The sequence below is a fragment of the Ceratotherium simum genome, chromosome 3 (assembly GCF_057802395.1).
Source record: "Ceratotherium simum simum isolate JZ-2026a chromosome 3, ASM5780239v1, whole genome shotgun sequence".
Lineage (NCBI taxonomy): Eukaryota > Metazoa > Chordata > Mammalia > Perissodactyla > Rhinocerotidae > Ceratotherium > Ceratotherium simum.
The window spans coordinates 37373523-37391826 of NC_141902.1; the positions used below are offsets into that span (position 1 = coordinate 37373523).

The following is an 18304-nucleotide window of genomic DNA, read 5'->3' on the forward strand; positions in this document are numbered from 1 at the left end:
ATGTATTGAAAGATATAATATATTCTGGGAAAAGATCTCATATACTCATGATGGGAATGTAAATTGGTTCAACTCTCTGAATAAGAATTTAACAAAGTTAAAAAGCCTTAAAAATAAAAATAAAATTGACAGTTTTATTTTTATTGGCAATTGCACTTTCAGGAATTTATAGGAAAATTATTCCATGGGGATATATACAAAGATGTCTATCAAGGCATTGTTTATAACAGCAGTTCTCAAACTTTTTGGTCTCAGAACCCCTGTACACTCTTAAAAATTATTTGAGGACCCCAAAGAGCCAAAGAGCTTTGTTTATGTGAGTTATATCTATCAATAATTTCTGTTAGAAATTAAAACAAACATTTTTAAAATAACAATAAAAAACCCATTACATACTAACCTGAATTAACATATTTTCAATGGAAAATAACTATTTTCCAAAACAACATAAATTCAGTGAGGGGCATTGTTTCACATTTTTGCAGGTATCATTTATGCATTGTTTTACATTTTTGTAATCGCTTTAATGCCTTAATAGAAGAAACTAGATTGTCATATCTGCTTCTGCATTCATTCTGTTGTGATATCACACATCATGCAGTCTGGAAAATTCCATTGCACATTTCTGAGAAGGGGAGAGTAAAAAGGATAATTTACATCCTAGGATTATCATGAAAATAGTTTACCTTGCAGACCCCCTGTAAAGGATCTCAGGGACCTCCAGAGGTCCCTGGACCATATTTTGAGAATCTCTCACTTATAATATCACAATATTCATTGGTAGAAGATTGTTTGAATTATGGTAAATAGTGAAATACTGTGCAGACTTTAAAAATGCTGATTCTAATAAAGCTGAGTTTACTGACATGGAAAGATGTCCACAAATAGGATGTATGGTATGATCCCATTTGTTTCAACCAAAATACACAGCCTGTACATGGAAAAATGTCTGGAATGATGTGCCAGATTTTCAATTGTAGTTATTTCTGGTTAGTGGCATTATAAGGGATCTTGATTTTCTTTAAGTTTTTCTATATATTTGCAACTCTTTATATATGCTCATATTCAGAAAATATAGTACTCGACTGTTTTTGACTTTTATCAGCGATTTTTGCCCTCCAGGGGACATTCGGCAACGTTTGCAGACATTTTTGGTTGTCACAACTTGAGTGTGCTACTGGTATCTAGTAGAGACCAGAAATGCTGCTAAACATCCTACAATGCACAGGAATGACCCCCTCCCTCCCCCCACACCGCCAATAAAGAATTATTTGGTCCAAAATGTCATTAGTGCCAAGACTGAGAAATCCTGGCTTATATAAAATAAATGTTCTTGCTTTCTTCTCCCTCCCCAGCCCCCCACCCTTCCCATCTACACCTACCTTGAATATATTCACCATCAGGCTTTTTCTGAGGGAATGTACAGTCATGAGCCACATAATGATGTTTCGGTCAACAATGGACTGCATATGTGACGGTGGTCCCGTAAGATTAGTACCACATAGCCTAGGTGTCTAGTAGGCTCTACCATCTAGGTTTGTGTAAATACACTCTATGATGTTCACACAATGACGAAATTGCCTACAATGCACTTGTCAGAACATATCCCTGTCGTTACATGATGCATGACTGTAGTGTTCTTGAAGTCACCATGTATTAGAATTATAGATCCAAATCAAAGACAGGGGTTTAGAAGAGAAAACAAAAAATAATCAACGAATTAATAGTGAGTACAGGCGAACATTACTAAGACACTTTAAAGCCAGATGGGATTTAGTTTTAGCAGAGAAAGACTGAAAATCTTTCCTCCATGTGAATGATTATTACCCTGTTTTCCCAAGATAGAGTGCTATTGTGTCTCTCAAAGGCTGTAAATTAATTCACAGTCTTTGAAAGAACATCCATTCACAGCTTTTGAAAGAATATCCTTATTTACCAAATGTTCTCCTGGGGGTGCTCTCCAAGTTGCTGCCATAACGAAGGCAGGGCATGCCATTACTAATGTTTCCTTGTATTGTGAGGGGAGCGGGAAGAACACCCATTATATTCACTGCAATTAGCTTCTTATGTTGAGCCAGGATTGCAAACCCAGCTGAATAAATCAGAATGTTCTCTTTAGGCATTTGTTAATTCAAAATAATATCCTTTATAATTTTTACTTACTCTTGACCAAAAGCATAATTAAGTGCAAATTTTTTGTTGTGAGTTTTTGTTTTTCCTCCACTAATAACCAAGATTAAGTATTTTTATATTTAATAGAAAAAATGGCTCACTCTAAGTGTAGCTCACTGTAAATTATCTGTGTTGCTTTTGCCTTCCTGACTGTTTTCTAATTGTTTTTGTTTGCTTGTTTTTAGAGAAGCTTCCGATAATCTTGCAGTGCAAAATCTGAAGGGGTCATTTTCTAATGCTTCAGGTATAATTACTAAGTTGAACATAATAATGCTTGTGTGTTACTTATGTGTGTGTGTTTGCTCTAAGCACTTATGACTATGGCTAACTCCTTGTTGCATCAGAAATATATTTTTAAAGTAATATTAACAACAAATTGTACCAAATGGAAATTATCGCTATGCTTTGACACCCACATCCTAGAAAATGATAAAATGACTGGGAATTTAGTGACCCATCTGACCCTGGTATATCTCTGTCTTACTGTCTTATTTTTACAAGTGGTTTAATCTTCCTTCAACTGAGTTTATTGTATAGATTAAATGTGAATAATTTGCCTGGAAATTTTCCCCATAGAGAAGCTTGAAGAAAAGCATGTCTTTAGAGAAAGACATGTTGTTTTCATGAAAGCCAAGAGGGAACAGTGGTGATGATTATGCCTTTAGTCACATTGCATCCGTCAGCCTTACTGAAAAAGAAGCGTCCCAGTTAAATCCACAAGAAGGCATATTGGGCTTTTAACAGACTTGGATCTTTTTGGTTCGTTTCTGTTAACATTGACTTTGTGCCACCATTAGATTTCAAGTACTTTGAGGAATTTAAAGAACTATTAGTGTTTGGGAGATAAGAGTCTCATTTTCTTAGGTTCAGGAGGTTTTGGTGACTCCTATTACCTCACTATACCTTTGTCGGCCCCACCCTCACCCCCACCTGAGGAGACAAGGCTGGTGGTCTTGACAGAAGCTCAAAACTGCTGGATGTTGGGGTTTGGGCTCTTCCTGGGCAAGTGTGGGCAGTTGCAGAGAGAAAACAAGGCCCGGACATAACGTAGCCCTTAGAATCACACCAGAGTGGATTCTACTAACCATCTCCCCATCTCTCTCTGGTGTGTTATAGAAAGTGGGACCAGATAAGGCCATAAATTTTGAAACTGTTTGTTTCAGGTTTGTTTGAAATCCATGGAGCAACAGTTGTTCCCATTGTGAGTGTGATAGCCCCAGAGAAGCTGTCGGCCAGCACTAGGAGGCGGTATGAAACTCAGGTACCAGCTCAGAGCTGCTTTGGCTTTCTAATGGGAACTCCAAAGGAGGAAGCAAACAGGAAGGGAAAATAAGAACCATAGAGTTTCCTGGAAATATTTTTCTTCCCACTTCCCTAACTTGGTGGCTTCTGAAAATTTCATCAACACAAAGCATCTCTCTGGTGCCAGGATTCTGCCCCATCTGTCCTCCAAAGAGGCGTCAGTGTGCACTGTGGGCACCTAGAAGCAGCTATTGTCAGTACTACTGATCTAAACAAAAACTCTCTGATCTGGCTCTAATGGCAGATGGGGTTGGTTGGTTTGGTTTTAAATAACACAGCAGAAGAGATCTAGCACAGACCTGAGGCAGCTGTCTCGCTGCATACATGTCTTTGGTATCTGTTGTATGCCTGATTCTGTGCTAAGTGCTGTGTAAAATATAAAAGACATAGGACATGGCCCCAATCCTCAGAGAGTTTATAACCTGAGAAACATATGCATTATATAGTCAGGGAATGATAGAAGAAAATAAGAGAATGCTGAATTAAATATATTGAATGTAAGTGTTAGAGTGTGCTGCAGACACATGGCAGAGACAGAGATTAGTGTTTGCATGGATGATCAAGAACGGTTTCGTGAAGGTGATCCCTGAAGGGTTTAAATAGGCAGGGAGGAAAGATTAGGGTGTTCCAAATGGAAGGGACAGTAGGAAAAGCGTCCAGACAATGATCACAAGCACAGTCCAGACAGTGGCCTCACTTGGGAAGAGGGTGAGTGTTCGAGAGCAGTCATTATTTAGAAATATAATTATATTGAAATGCAAAAGATCAGGTACCTCATTTTTGTAAGCTCTCCTAGCTGTTTCTCAGGACGTTGGGTGGAAACTCGTTTTTCACATCTTTCTACTGCTTCCTTCAGCTACCATATTTCAGTTCCATGTTCTCATTGCTGTCACCTTCCCCTTTCTCCAAATTTAGCTTAATACTAAAATCACCCTACCTCCACATGCACTGTTTCACTCCACTGAGCTTTTATTAGGTGTTATTTCAAAATTATAAAGAAATAAGCAACCAAGTGGATTAAAAAATGATCAAGATAGGCTATAAAATCTTATTTCCCCTGAGATCATAACAGGCTAGATACTCATCCTTCTGAGGTGGATTGAGGGCAAGTCCTTAGATAGTATTTGGGATCCCTTCTAGGCTTTGGTTTGTCACCTGTGATTGTTTCCTGGAATAGGAAATAAAATGGCAAGAAAGATGGCTTGTTTGACAGGTTCTGAATTCTAACGTTTTCTTCTTGTCAGGTACAGACCCGGCTTCAGACGTCCCTTGCCAACTTACATCAGAAGAGCAGTGAAATTGAGATTTTGGCTGTAAGTCGCTTTCATTAACATTTTGAGGATGGCTTCTGTCCACACTGTCGAAGTCGTTTCCTCAGGGCTCAGGGCTTTTTGCTGTGTCAGCAGTGTGTGGGATGCGGACCTGTTATCACTAATGGGAACCATGTGTAACATTAATCTGTAAAGAACTGGGGAGAAAACTGAAGGTTTTGTTTGTTTCTCCTACTTTCTTCCTCTGAAAGATGGAGGGGGGAAGTGAAAATGAAAATCATCATTTTTCTAAATGTTTCAGGCCTTTGCCTCACTAAGCCTACCTGAGTGCAGGTAACAGCGTCAAACCTTTGGGATGTAAGGTGTGGGGACTGGAGTATTCATTCGCCAGGGCTGAGATCTTACACTGCACGTTCATCAAGTCTGCTCTATAGTACAGCAGCATCCCAGACCCTGCCAGCCCTATTCATGTTGCTCCATCCAGTGACACCATAGTCACAAGTCAATGTGTGCTGCCCAGGGTTCCCAGAGAGCTGACATACATCTTTGTGTATTGACAGGTGGATCTACCCAAAGAAACAATCTTACAGTTTTTATCATTAGAGGTAAGCAAGATGAACTCTTCGGCACTGTGGCCTTTGAAATCCCAAAGCTTTGCTCTTAATTTGCCAAAAGAAAATTAAAAATGGCATTATTTTCTTAGTGATATTAGGTGTTTTTCTGGCAGTTCCAGAGAATTTAGTAACATTGTTCCTTTTATGTGACATATGTATTACTAAATCAGATTTTGAGGGCATCATACTTTTCTAGTCACTTTCATTTAAATTTCAGAGATTACTTAAACACCTAGGGCTTTTACTGCTGTCAGGCTCTGGCAGGTCTTGTTCTAAGCATTTTACAACTATTAACTCATAGGGTTAATCATAGCAACCCTAAGAGGTAGGTACAATTATTATCCCCATTTTACAGATAAACGGAAGCATTTCTTTACATTTTACAGAGAACAGAAGCAGAGGTTAAATATCTTACTCAAGGTCACCCAACTAGTAAGTAGCAGAGGCAGGATTTGAGCCTAGGCAGACTAGTGGAATCTACATTCTTAACCACTATACTATGCTGCCTCAAACCTTCATTCCAACTAGAGAAGCTCATTTGTAGAACTAGAACTATATGGAAGATCTTTTTGTAAAAATTAATTTAGCTTCTTTTTTTACATGCTTCTTTATGGGTATATAGCCTTATTATCAAGTAATAAGCTTGATAAGAACTAATAAGAACTTTTTAAAATCTGAATTACATTATATTTACAGGTGATTTTTACAACATATCACATCAAAGAATATTTTTTTGTCTCTCCAGAGTGTTTAGTCACAGAATAAATTAGATGAAAAATGAACCTTGCACCAGAACTAACATTTCATACTACATTTTCTCTTATCATCTTATAAATAAGCATATACCACTATACTGGCAGTTTACTGCTTTATGATCCACTCAAAGGGATGCACAGCAGAGGTGGTATCTCCATTTCACACAGAGTAAATGACAGGCAGAAATACCTGGTCTAAAGTCACATTAGCACACTGGGGCTGCAGCATTGTTGATCAGGCTCTAAGGTCATTTTCTGTAAAGAAAATTGATGCTTCAAAGGAAGCACCAGAAGTCTCCCCACCAGTTCCACTATCTCCCTAGAACTGATTTCTTCAGTACACTTAAAGCGGGGAACGGCACTGGCATTTCATTTGTGACAGAAAAAGTTAATAAACCCTAGTACCCGTTGTCACGTCTTATCTGTTTTTTCCTAGTGGGATGCTGATGAACAGGCATTTAACACAACTGTGAAGCAGCTGCTGTCACGCCTGCCAAAGCAGAGATACCTCAAATTAGTGTGTGATGAAATTTATAACATCAAAGTAGAAAAAAAGTAAGTTATCACTTAGGCATTGAAGGTTTCAACTCAAGGAGTGGTTTTAAAGTGATAAATTTTCTTGTCTTGTTGAGATTTGATGGCTGATAAGCTGTTAGGTTAGAACTGCAACTGGTAACCAGTAAGTCTCGCTCAGGACTGTGAATCAGTCACGATCTTGTCAGTAACAAAACACAGTGGTCCCAGGAGTAGCTCTCCCAATTATAATTTAATTCACCCAGGTGGCTCCTAGAAATATGTTTAAATGAAAGAAAACAGCTTTGACTACTTTGCTTTATGTCCTCATGTCAGAATGCCAGTTGTTCATGTTATCCACTTAAAAGGTAACAACACAGCCTGTGAGGTGAACCGTGGTCTCATTATGTAGGACCGGATACTGCAGACCATTGCCAGTCATAGCTTCTGGAAAACTTATGTCATTTTTTAGTGACTAGCCTTCCATCTTGGTTTTGATTAAAAAAAACTACAGTTAAGTGTTCTAAAAATAATTTCTTAACTCTGTTCTTCACCCATTATATGATCCTACCTTTTCCCTTCTTTTGCAGGGTGTCTGTGCTATTCCTGTATAGCTACAGAGATGACTACTACAGAATCTTATTTTAATCCTAAAGAACAGTCATTACAGTGTTCAAGCAGACAGGAGCTTATACTATAAAAGGTTGTACGTAGATGTTAGCTCAGAGCCGGTCTTCCTCAGCAAAAAGAGGAGGATTAGCACAGATGTTAGCTCAGGGCTGATCTTCCTCACAAAAAAAAAAAAAAAAGGTTGTACATTCATTGTAATTTTAAATTAACTTTACATTCTGAGAAGCTGTCCTACAAAGTTGAGCTTTGTAAGTTTTTCATGTGTAATATATTATAAATTTATCTTTTTGAATATAATAAATGTTTTCATATATCTGCTGCTTTTTGATTACAAATCTATTTACACTAAAAGTTTTGTGGGGAACAAAAGAAAACAGCTTTCTTCTTCCCTTAGCCCAAATGACTGACTAAGCACATGAAAATTTCCAAACTAAACGGCATAAAGCAATCCAATATCATGATTAACTTGGAATCTTCATTTTTGGTGATTTTGTAATAAATATGCTTATCATTAGGTGGTTAAGCAACTCTAATTAATTTGGTTATGAGAACTCATTCAAATTTGCTAAAAGGAACTATAATGATAAAATTATACAGCCAGTGGGAAGAATACCCATGAGATAACACAACTTTTAATAAAATTGTCAGGATTCAGTTCCAATAACCTAGAAAATATGGCACAAGCCTATTCATAATCACTTCATTTCAGAATTAGTAGTTATTGCCAGAAACTATTAATATGGGGTGGGAAAAGGAATAAATAAGAGATGGTCAGTGCTGATAAACACAGGTTTAATGAAACGTTGCTCTTCACACAGATACAGAGACTTTAAACTATAATCCAGGAACATACAACCATGCAGCACAAAGAAACAATTAGCCAGATCTAAAATAAACCGACTTCTCACAACTACCCTATAAATACTGCAGCCCTTCTTCCATCCAAAATGACCCTAATCTCACATGAAAACAGTTACTGTAGGGGAACCAGAAACCTAGCTTTGTGGCCAAAAGTAAAAGCCAAAGGAAAAAGAGCATTCAGTGGCTAGTGGGTGAAAGCAGGCACTCGGGTGCCCTTCACTGTGCTGCTTTGCTCTTCTTACTCTTGCTCTTTTTGTCCCTCTTCTTCAGCCCGTCCATGTTGGCTCTCAAGAGGTTTGAATAAGCCTAAAAGACACAGAGCACGGCCTTAGTGGGAAGAGGTGCAGATTGGTGGAGCAGCTGCCTCATTTCCTGAAAGCATATCTGATAAAGCAGAGAATACAATGGGACCCTTGTGTCTGAGGGAAAATGGTCTACGTGGAAAACTCACATTATAGCACACAGCAAGTTACACATTATTTACTTGTTTTAAGCAAAAAGGGTAAACCGCAGGCAACTTGAACTATACTACAGGTAGAGTATATCTGATGCCTAAGACCATAAAATCTAGCTAAAAAATCTAAAAAGACGACAATATCAGTGTTGAAAGTAAAATGCATAGCCTGGCAGCTTTTACTGGTAAACTCTTGGTAAAATATCATAGGATAGGAGTGAACCTAAATATCAATCTTAACCCAGCGTTCTATGTTAGGCTGACTGACCCCTGCCCTGCGAAAGCGGACATAGGGAACACCAGAAACTCACCATCTGAAACTTATTGACTTCTTTGGAGCTCACCTGAAAAAGAAGGGGAGGAAAAAGTTCACCCCTATTATCCACATAGGAATCCTCTGCCTCACCCCAGATAATAACTCAAAAGGCTCATGAAGACAACATCCTAATCTTTAAAATATTTCTTCCCAACTTCCCGGGTCATAATACACTAAAGGCTATTTTTCTACTCCACTTTCCTCTGCCTAATGAACAAGCACAGTAGCTCTGCACTTTTTTCCACATGAGAATTGCACCAAGATGGGAAAGGGGCAGAAGTGGGCTCCTAAAGAAGCTGTGCTCACCTCTGTTGAAATCTCTTACATGCTTAGCATTGACTTATTCTCCCTGGGTTCTGAAAGATGTCAAAGGACTTAGTAGTAATCTTTTGTGCAAGACACATTCAAACTACTCCTTCCCCATCTTATTTTAAACCTTCCATTAATTTGGGCCTATTTAAGCAAAATGCAAGCTACCACAAGAGAAATCCGACCTCTGAAGATTCCTTAGGTTTTCGAATTTCATGGTACCCTACTTTACTTTTAAAAACCACATAAGCTTGCTTTACTGTAAAGTCCTCTCGAGATAAATGGTCAAGGGAGACTTACTAACTAATTATGGTCTATATTCTCATGAATATCCTATACTGATATGATTAGAGGACAGTCTGGTTCTGCCCCAGCAGAATAAAGGAATATTCATTTGGAATCCAGGGAGTCTCTTGCTTTGCCATATTCAACCTCCACTTTGAAAAAGGGAACACTAGGGATCTTGACTACATTTATACTCTCTCAAGTACCAAGCCTAACATTACAGCTACATGTTTGCTAATATGAAACATAAAGATAAGCGAATAATCAGCTTAAAAGTAAAAGCATCATCTGGTACCAAGAAACTGTTCATTGAAGGTCTAGCACACTAAGGGGATAAGGAATCAAATACTTATGCCAACTCCTCCTTAAAGTGCTACTTTGAGTGAGGACTGATATGCTAATTTTATTTCCACAAATATTTCAGCAGAACAAGTGAGTGAGTGACTTTTACCTTCTTCGTTTTAATTTTGCTTTGGAGTTTTCTACTACAAAGGTAATAAAAGAAGGCCCTGATCCCAAAACAGCTGGGGGGCTATGCACTTACTAGCCTTTATTTAAACAAAAACGACCTGGTTCAGATATGCCCCATCCTCAGTTAAGTTCAAGTCTTTAAACTCCACAACTGAAGTGTTAGAATCCAACTCACCACAGTGCTGATCTTCTTTTTCCCATCAGTAGCTCTCAACAGACACTTGTTGTCTGAGGGCTCAAAGCCCTCCACAGAACCTTTTCTTGGAATGGGTTTAGTTCGACCGTCATCTGCATGAAAAATACATCCCGGTGAACACAGCCACAGAGGTTGTTGACAGGCAGACAAAAAGTTACTAAGTCGAGAAGGGATCCGAAGGGGATACCTAATCCACCCCCACGGCTCTAGTTCTGTTAACCACCTCATCCACTATCACCGAGGACCGCGCAAAACCTTGGGAACTACGTACCACTTCCACGAATACTGTAATATCAGGGCAGATTAAATAATCGTGGCGGGGTTTGGGATCCTTGACCAAAAAAAACGAGCCATGACACGCCTGGGGCCCACTGTAACCGGAACCGGCCTAGGTAGCTAAGTGCTGGGGCCGCCCCAGCCACAATCCCCAATATTCCCCGGTCCTTCTGCCTGAATGTGCCCAGTACAAGGTGGAGGAAGGTAGGGGAAGCGGGGATGCGGGGCAGATAGGCTCCGCCCGTGGCTCCCGGACACTGGGCACCCGGGCCGGGGCATCGCTCAGCCTCCTAGCGTCCTTCCGGTCTGACCGCCGCGACAGCTGCTTACACTTCTTCAGGGTGATGAACACGCTGCCCGACAAGCGGCACTTCTGGAAGAGCCTGGTCAGCTCCGTCAGGAACTGGAACACAACAAGCCCGGCCCCGTTAGGCAGACCCAAATCCCCGCCCCGCCGCGTCAAGTTCCAGTCCCTCCCGCAGAAGGAGACAGGGGTCCCGAGCTAAGCTCCGAACTGCATCTGTCCCTCGGCCGGCTAGCGCCGGTCATACCTGCTCGCTCTCCAGCAACACCATCCCGGCGCCGCAGGCTCCGCTCCGTCAGCAGAAGCCCCAAGCAGCTGGAGCCGGAAGTTTCGCCCAGGCTGGGCGGGACTTCCGCTAGTAGGTTCAACTGTCTTCCACCAATCCCGGTCTCCGCCCTCTCCCCGCCCCGCCTGCCCCGCGCCTGCGCTCTGGGACGCCACCCTCCCCGAGTCGGGGCTGGTGGGGTGGGTGAGGAACCCTCCGGAGGGCGGGAGGGCTGTGTGGGATTTCATAGACTGGAAATCCTCTCACCCCAGTCAGTGTGAGGGAGTGAGAGCGCGCGAAAGGAAGACTTGGTAGAAACGTATAGTTGTGTATATTCTGTATGTTGGGCAAGTTACCTAACAGTGCAGTACCTCAGTTTCCTCATCATTGAAGAGAGGATAATAACAGTATCCACTTAAGTGTGGTTGTGAAGAGTAAATAAATTTATATTAAACACCTAGAATAGTGCCTGGCACATAGAAAGTTATCGATAAGCGTTGGCTGTTATTGTTGTTTTCATTATCATTATTATCAATTCCCATGGCGGCCCTCTGAACTCTCCCTCTTCTCTGACAAGGCTGGGTGACCCTAAAGAGCCTCTGGCAAGAGGGACTGGAGCATGGTCTTAGCCTCACCTCTAGATTCAGTCAGGAGACCTGCGTTTGAGGCCTGGCTATGCCCGTAGCCAACTTGAACCCTAGGCCCTCTGTAAAGTCAAGCATTCAGTCATGCAAGCAGTTCTTACTGAGAGCCTCTTAGCCTGTGCCAGGCACTGTGGCAGGGGTTGGGGATGCTGCAGGATACAAGACAAGCTGAGTTCCTGGTTTCCTCGAACTTGAGTTCAAGGAGTAGGGAGGAAATAAACAATAAACAAGTAAGAAGTATAGCTTCAGATGATGATGAGGGCTGTGAAGACAACTAAACAGGGTGATAAAATTAGAGCCACAAGGGGGCTACTCTAGGTTGGGGTCAGGAATATCTCTCTGAGGAAGAGGACTTTGAGCTGAAAGCTAAAGAAAATAGCCATTCAAAGATCTGGGGACAGAGTGTTTCAGACTCAGGGAATGGCTAGAACAAAGGCTCCAAAAGGGAAACAAGTTGCCCTGTGTCCACAAGGCTGGGAATTGGGGGTGGGAGTGGAAAGGGTGTGTGGAAGAAGTGCAGGAGTATGGAGAGGTAGCCGGCGACCAGCTCGTACAGGGCCTTTGGCTATGGTAAGTTTGGATTTTGTTCCAGATACAAAGAGAAGCTTCTTGTTAAGGAAATTTTAAACAGGACAGTGACAATCTAATTTACATTTTTAAAAGATCCCTCTGTCTGTGGTGTGGAGAATGCACTGTAGAGAGACAAGGGAGGAAATGGGGAGACCAATTAGAGTAGAGGATTGTATCAGCTTCCTATTGCTGCTGTAACGAATCACCACAAACTTAGTGGCTTAAAACAACATGAATTTATTCTTTTATAGATCTGGAGGTCAGAAGTCTAAAATCAGTGTGTCTGCAGGGCTGCATTCCATCTGGAAGCTTCAGGGGGAAATCTGTTTACTTGCCCTTCTAGAAGCCACCTGCATTCCTTGGCTTGTGGCCCCTTCATCGCATCGTTACAACCTCCTGCTTCCATTGTCACATCTCCTGCTACTGACTCTGATCCTTCTGTTTCCCTCTTATAAGGACCTTGTGGTTACATTGGGCCTTCCTGGATAATCCAGGATAATCTCCCCATCTCAAAGCCCTTAATTTAATCACATCTGCAAAGTCTTTTAAATATGTAAGGTAACATAGTCACAGGTTCCAGGTATTGAGACATAGACATCTTTGGGGGTTGGGGGCTACCACAGAGGTTAATGCAAAAGTCCAGGTGCTAACACTTTTGCAGTCAGATTAGGGTTTACTTTCTTTGACTGTAGAGTCAACAGGACTCATGCTCAATTGGATGTGAACATTAACAGGAAAAGAGAAATTGGGGATGACTCATAGGTTTTTGATTTGAGCAGCTAGGTGGATGGTGGAGCCATTTACTAAGACAGGAAAGACTTGGGAAGTCAAAAGTTTTGTAAGAAGATGAAAAGTTTTGTTTTGGTCATGTAATATCTGAGATGCCTATTACATGTCCAAGTGGAACTATTAAGTAAGCAGCTGGATATACAAGTTTGGAGCTCATCGGAGAGGTAAGAGTTATAAATAAAAATTGAGGAGTCATCTTCATATGCCATGGGACTGGCACAGACTGGAACAGTCTGGTGAAAACCCCACCTATAGGGCTCAGGACCACTCTGCAATGACCACCACTATGAATAGCCTCTAAAGAGCCTTGTGCCTTGGAATCACTTGCTCAGAAGTCAAGAGTCCTGGTTGAGAGCCCCAGACTGGCCAACCCTAGGTCATATGCTTGAGCCCAAGTCCTGGGAGTGGGTGAGAGACTCTTATTTTCCTTGCCTTTCACGAAGACCCACACAATAGGGGATTACAAATAGGTTCAGATCCTGGAGAACCAAAAGCCAACATAGGTCTGCTATACAAGATCATCAGCCTAGGGTAAGAAGTGGGCAAAGGGTGCTGGACATTTGGAAGAAAGGGTGAAATCATCAGAGTGTGAACATATCTGAGATGTGTTGTCAGATTGCCAGGGAATGGGACGGCCCACTTGATGTTTGTGGTCAGGAATTGAAATGGAACCAGTTACATTGGCTGCAATGTAACTAGCGGCCAATGTAACCATTAGGCCAATCCTTAGATCACACAGCGCTGTGATCTAAGGGTTGGCCTAAATGATGACCGTTGTGCTCTGAGCTTCTGTCATGCGTTGAACGTTGAGCAATGCTCTTTAGAGCCACTGGGTTGGTGCTGGGGGCACCAGGGTGAAGAAAATGGCCCTGCCCTTGAAGAGCACAGAGCCTGGAGGCCATGATTAATCCAGGGATTAGTCCTCATCGTGGACACATCTCGCTGCTTCCCCTGGGCTCAGTCACACCTCGGTTCCACTCAAGAATCAAGTCATGCCAGCCACCCTGTGTGACATCTTAAGGCCATCCCATGACAGAATAAACCACTCTAGTAATGGAAATACCAAGTCTGCCAGTTTTAGCATCACACTTAGCCCAGCACAATTCAACTACTGACAGAGTGTTCTTTGGGCTCTATTTTCCTGGGGGAAATTTGGGAAGAGCACCTATTCTGAGGTCCAAAGGGTCTGGGTTCAGATCCCACCTATGCTGCTTATTAATTAACATGACCTCAGGCAACCTCTCAAGGTCTAAATATCTTCATCAGCAAAATGACAATAATAATACTTATTTCATAGATGTTATAAAGATTTTATAAAATACTATACTTAAGACCATTAGGCTTGCTCTAATATGATAAATATGGATACTTAAATTTAAATTAATTAAAATTAAATAAAAGAAAAAAATCAATTCTTTAGTCTCACTAGCCACATTTCAGGGATTTAGTAGCCACGTGTGGCTTGGACAGTGCAGATATAGAGCATTTCTGTGATCTCAGATTCTATTGGACAGTACTACTGTGGACAGCATTAAGGCTGGCTCAAAGTGACTGCTCAATAAACAGTAATAAAGAGTGCTATCATTGATAGATCAGCCACCTCCCATCATTTGGACACCACCCTCTTGATTTCTGACATTATCCTAATACCACCTGTACTATTTTGTGTGTGTGTGTGTGTGTGTGTGTGTGTGTGTGTGAGGAGATCAGCCCTGTGCTAACATCTGCCAATCCTCCTCTTTTTTTCTGAGGAAGACTGGCCCTGGGCTAATGTCCGTGCCCATCTTCCTCCACTTTATATGGGACGCCGCCACAGCATGGCTTGCCAAGCAGTGCGTCGGTGTGCGCCCAGGATCCGAACCGGTGAACCCCGGGCTACCGCAGCAGAGCGCACGCACTTAACTGCTTGCGCCACCAGGCAGGCCCCAGCCACCTGTACTATTAGTTAATATTTTTCTGTAAGTTGACTCATTTTATACTTAAATAAGTTTATTTAATATCATTACCATAAATGGAAAACCAGTATCATTTGCCATAATTAAAAAGAATAATAAAAATAAGTACTATGAAACAAAATAATGTGGCTAAATTTTAAATTTTTAAATTAAAAACAATGAATAAAAGCAATAATGAAGCAAGTCAATTTATAAAAATATATATCAGAAAGTAAATTTCCCAATGGGAAAAAATGGAATTGCTTATGATCCATCAGGAATAAAAGTCACTCAGTGAACAATGAAATAGAGAGTCTATGTCAATAAGATATGGTTAAATTTTAATGTGGTCAAACACCCAAAATCCTACCTTGTAGTTAGGTTGGTGGCTTTGGGCCCTTGGAGCAGAGGAAGGTGTGAGGCAGGAAGCTGGGTCACCGTCTCCAAGTCACACCGGCCAGACACCTTCCCGCGTGTTCACCCTAGGAGAACTGGAAATGAAAATGGTTCCCAGATCCCTTCCCACATCCTGGGGCCTTCAGCATGGGCCTAGGCAGCACCCAGAGCAACATGGAGCTCCTTGGCACAGAACGCCAGCCTCTGCTGGACCAGCATCAGCTGCCTCTCCAAGTGCAGGGCTGCTTCCAGAAGACCTGGGAGAAAAAAAAAACACCCGGTGCTCCTCAGCAGCTAGGGGCCTGAGGGCCTGGAGGAGTCTCCCTGCTTGTACCACCTAAGATCGTCTCTCCCAAATGCTCACACGTCTCCCTTCCTCAGACAGAGAACAATTTAATTTATTAGGTTTTTTGTGTGTGTGTGAGGAAGATCAGCCCTGAGCTAACATCCATGCCAATCCTCCTCTTTTTGCTGAGGAAGACCAGCCCTGAGCTAACAGCTACTGCCAATCCTCCTCCTTTTTCTCCCCAAAGCCCCAGTAGATAGGTGTATGTCGTAGTTGCACATCCTGCTAGTTGCTGTATGTGGGACGCGACCTCAGCATGGCTGGGAGGAGCGGTGCGTCGGTGCATGCTGGGATCCAAACCTGGGCCACCAGTTGCGGAGCGCGTGCTCTTAAGTGCTAAGCCACGGGGCCGGCCCCTAATTTATTAGGTTTTAATCAGGGCTGGGGTTTGAATTTGGGTCAAGGGTCTTATTTAGGTTAGGGCTGATTGGTTTACAGGTGTGGTTACTTAATACAATTAAGCTTTGCAGTGCCTAGAACATAGAGTGATGGTTATAAGCACAGAGCTGCATCCTGGCTGCCTGGGTTTGAATCCCAGCTCTACCTCTCCTTATCTAAGTGCCTAGAGGCAAATTACATGACCCCTGTTAAAAAATAGTTTTAAAAAAAGGTGAAATCATGACTCATACATATATTCAAGATCTACTTACCTTATTATTAATGAGGGAACCAGGTAGATGTTGCAACCCGTTCAAAGGAGAATCCGAAGAACAGACACATGTATAGAACAGGAATATTGAAGTGAATTTGTAAATGGAAGCAAAATTGAATTTTCCACAAGAAAGGAGGGTCGTCCCTCCAACAAACAGAGTTCATTTGCATGTCCATAGACACAAATCGTTTTCATTGCCATAAGTTCCTGCAACCTCCAGAGTTGCACACTAGCTCAAAGGCTATGCAAGGCTATAATCAGAGGGCACGGAAGGGTGTGCTCTAAACAGTGCAGTTTTCCATTGGAAACATCCACTAATCTTTTTGGCTTATTCCAAATTTACTTAAATCCTTCTTGTGCTCAGATTTCCTCATCGGTATAATGGGGATTTAATTCATGGGCCTACCTCCCTGTGTCGTGGGAAGGAGTAAGTGAGCTGAGGTTTGCATTATTACAGCCCAGTCACGTAGGTTGGGTTGGCTGTTCCCCTTTCCTGTTTGTCAGGGTGGATTTGTCCTACAGAAGCATGGATTAGTGCCCACCTTGCCAGACTATGCTAGTTAGACTGTTTCCAGTTTCACTCTGAGGGCCACCAGAGGTTCTCAACTGCCTCACTGCAGCCCCAGTATGCCAACTTCAGGGTCAGCTCAGGATGAAGGAAGGAGGGAGGGTGTTTCGTTGGAACACAGCAGGGAATGGCATTGGGAGGGTTTGGTTTCAGGGTGACAGGAGTGGGGTCCTAAGGCCTGGAGACCGCCTGAGTCTGTGGGAGGTGGCAGCATCCTAGAGAAGTCCCGAGGGGTGGCCAGAGGGAGAGAGAGAGAGGAAAAAACCCTCCCTGTAGCCATGGCGACACACTCTCTGGACTGAATCCACCCAGACACTCAGAGCTACCCATTCCTTTATTCTTTCCTTCAGTCAGTCCATCAACAAGTGTTCACTGTGTGTCTTCCTGGGAGACTCATGGCTCCATGGACTTCTGCCCCCACATGTGCCCCCAGGATGAAGACTGGGATTTAGTGTCCTGGAGAGACAACATGAGAGCACTGGAGTGGGAGTCAGGGGGCCTGGGTTTGCCGCTGGTCCCTTGCTTGGTGTGGGACCTTGAGCAAGGTACATATCCGCAGTTTCCTCTGTGTAGTACCTACCCCAGAGGGTTGTTTTCAGCTTTCAATGAGATAATTCATGTAAAGTAAGCAATCTGTTGCAGTAAGCACCCAATAGACATATTTTTAACATTCTTCACCGTTATCTTAAGGACTTAAGACTAGATTGCTAAGGTCACTTCCACTTCCAGAATTATGCCAGCTACCGCTTCTTTCCCCCTAGCCCCTTCTGCGGGCCCTAGGGAAGTTTCCAGAGCCCATGAGTGTCAGTGGTTAGCACTGGCCTTCCTCCTGTTCATGGTGAGATAGAGGAAGTAGGCAGTGCCACCATGCCCTCCCTCTAGGCGGGCACCTCAGGGGCGGGAGGGCCCTGCTTGGCCCTGCCTGCTGCGCTGCTTGGAGCCGCCAGGGGACGCCCTGACCTCGCCGGATAAGCGCAGCCGCTGGCAGCACCAGCCTTACCAGATCTTCTCGTCCCATCACCTTAGACCGTAAGAGTACCCGGAATGGTGGTCGTTATTTTTCAGAATCACTTCTGCTGAGGCTAGACTAGAGGTTTCTGCGTGACGGATATTATTCATTCAATCACTGAGCAAGGATTAAGCGAGCACCCACTGTGCCAGTCATCGTTCTTGGGGTCACAGGAAGCAGACCGAGTTCTGCATTAGATGAGGGACTACATTTTTCTCAGATAATAGCTCACTTATATTTATTGAGAATTTACTAAGTGCCAGGCTCACTTCTAGGTGCTTTAAATTATTCTATCTTGAGCCCTCATAATAGTCCTGTGAGGTGAGTGTTGTTTTACGTTCATTTTATGGCTGGAGACACTGAGGCACCAGGAGGTGAAATGATGTGCCTCGGGTCACACAA

The 18304-nt window shown here is 42.6% G+C and overlaps 2 protein-coding genes across 4 annotated transcripts in view; one reads left to right on the plus strand and one right to left on the minus strand.

The window, feature by feature from the left end:
- The window catches only part of EIF2AK4 (eukaryotic translation initiation factor 2 alpha kinase 4), a 96385-nt gene extending 88815 nt beyond the window's left edge, over nucleotides 1-7570 (plus strand). For all 3 annotated transcript variants that reach the window (XM_087425030.1, XM_087425042.1, XM_087425036.1), the window contains 6 exons: nucleotides 2358-2416; nucleotides 3336-3433; nucleotides 4719-4787; nucleotides 5306-5350; nucleotides 6551-6669; nucleotides 7218-7570. In XM_087425030.1, the coding sequence (XP_087281156.1) occupies nucleotides 2358-2416; nucleotides 3336-3433; nucleotides 4719-4787; nucleotides 5306-5350; nucleotides 6551-6669; nucleotides 7218-7275 (448 nt within the window). In that variant the 3' untranslated portion in view covers nucleotides 7276-7570. The remainder of the gene's footprint in view (nucleotides 1-2357; nucleotides 2417-3335; nucleotides 3434-4718; nucleotides 4788-5305; nucleotides 5351-6550; nucleotides 6670-7217) is intronic.
- A 462-nt stretch (nucleotides 7571-8032) lies between these two features.
- On the minus strand, nucleotides 8033-11063 carry SRP14 (signal recognition particle 14). The gene is made up of 5 exons (XM_004421404.3): nucleotides 10977-11063; nucleotides 10756-10828; nucleotides 10129-10241; nucleotides 8884-8916; nucleotides 8033-8424 (listed from the first exon to the last, which is right to left on the minus strand). The coding sequence occupies exons 1-5, from the start codon at nucleotides 10998-11000 to the stop codon at nucleotides 8335-8337; spliced, it is 333 nt and encodes a 110-aa protein (XP_004421461.1). The 5' UTR covers nucleotides 11001-11063; the 3' UTR covers nucleotides 8033-8334.
- Nucleotides 11064-18304: the final 7241 nt, after the last annotated feature.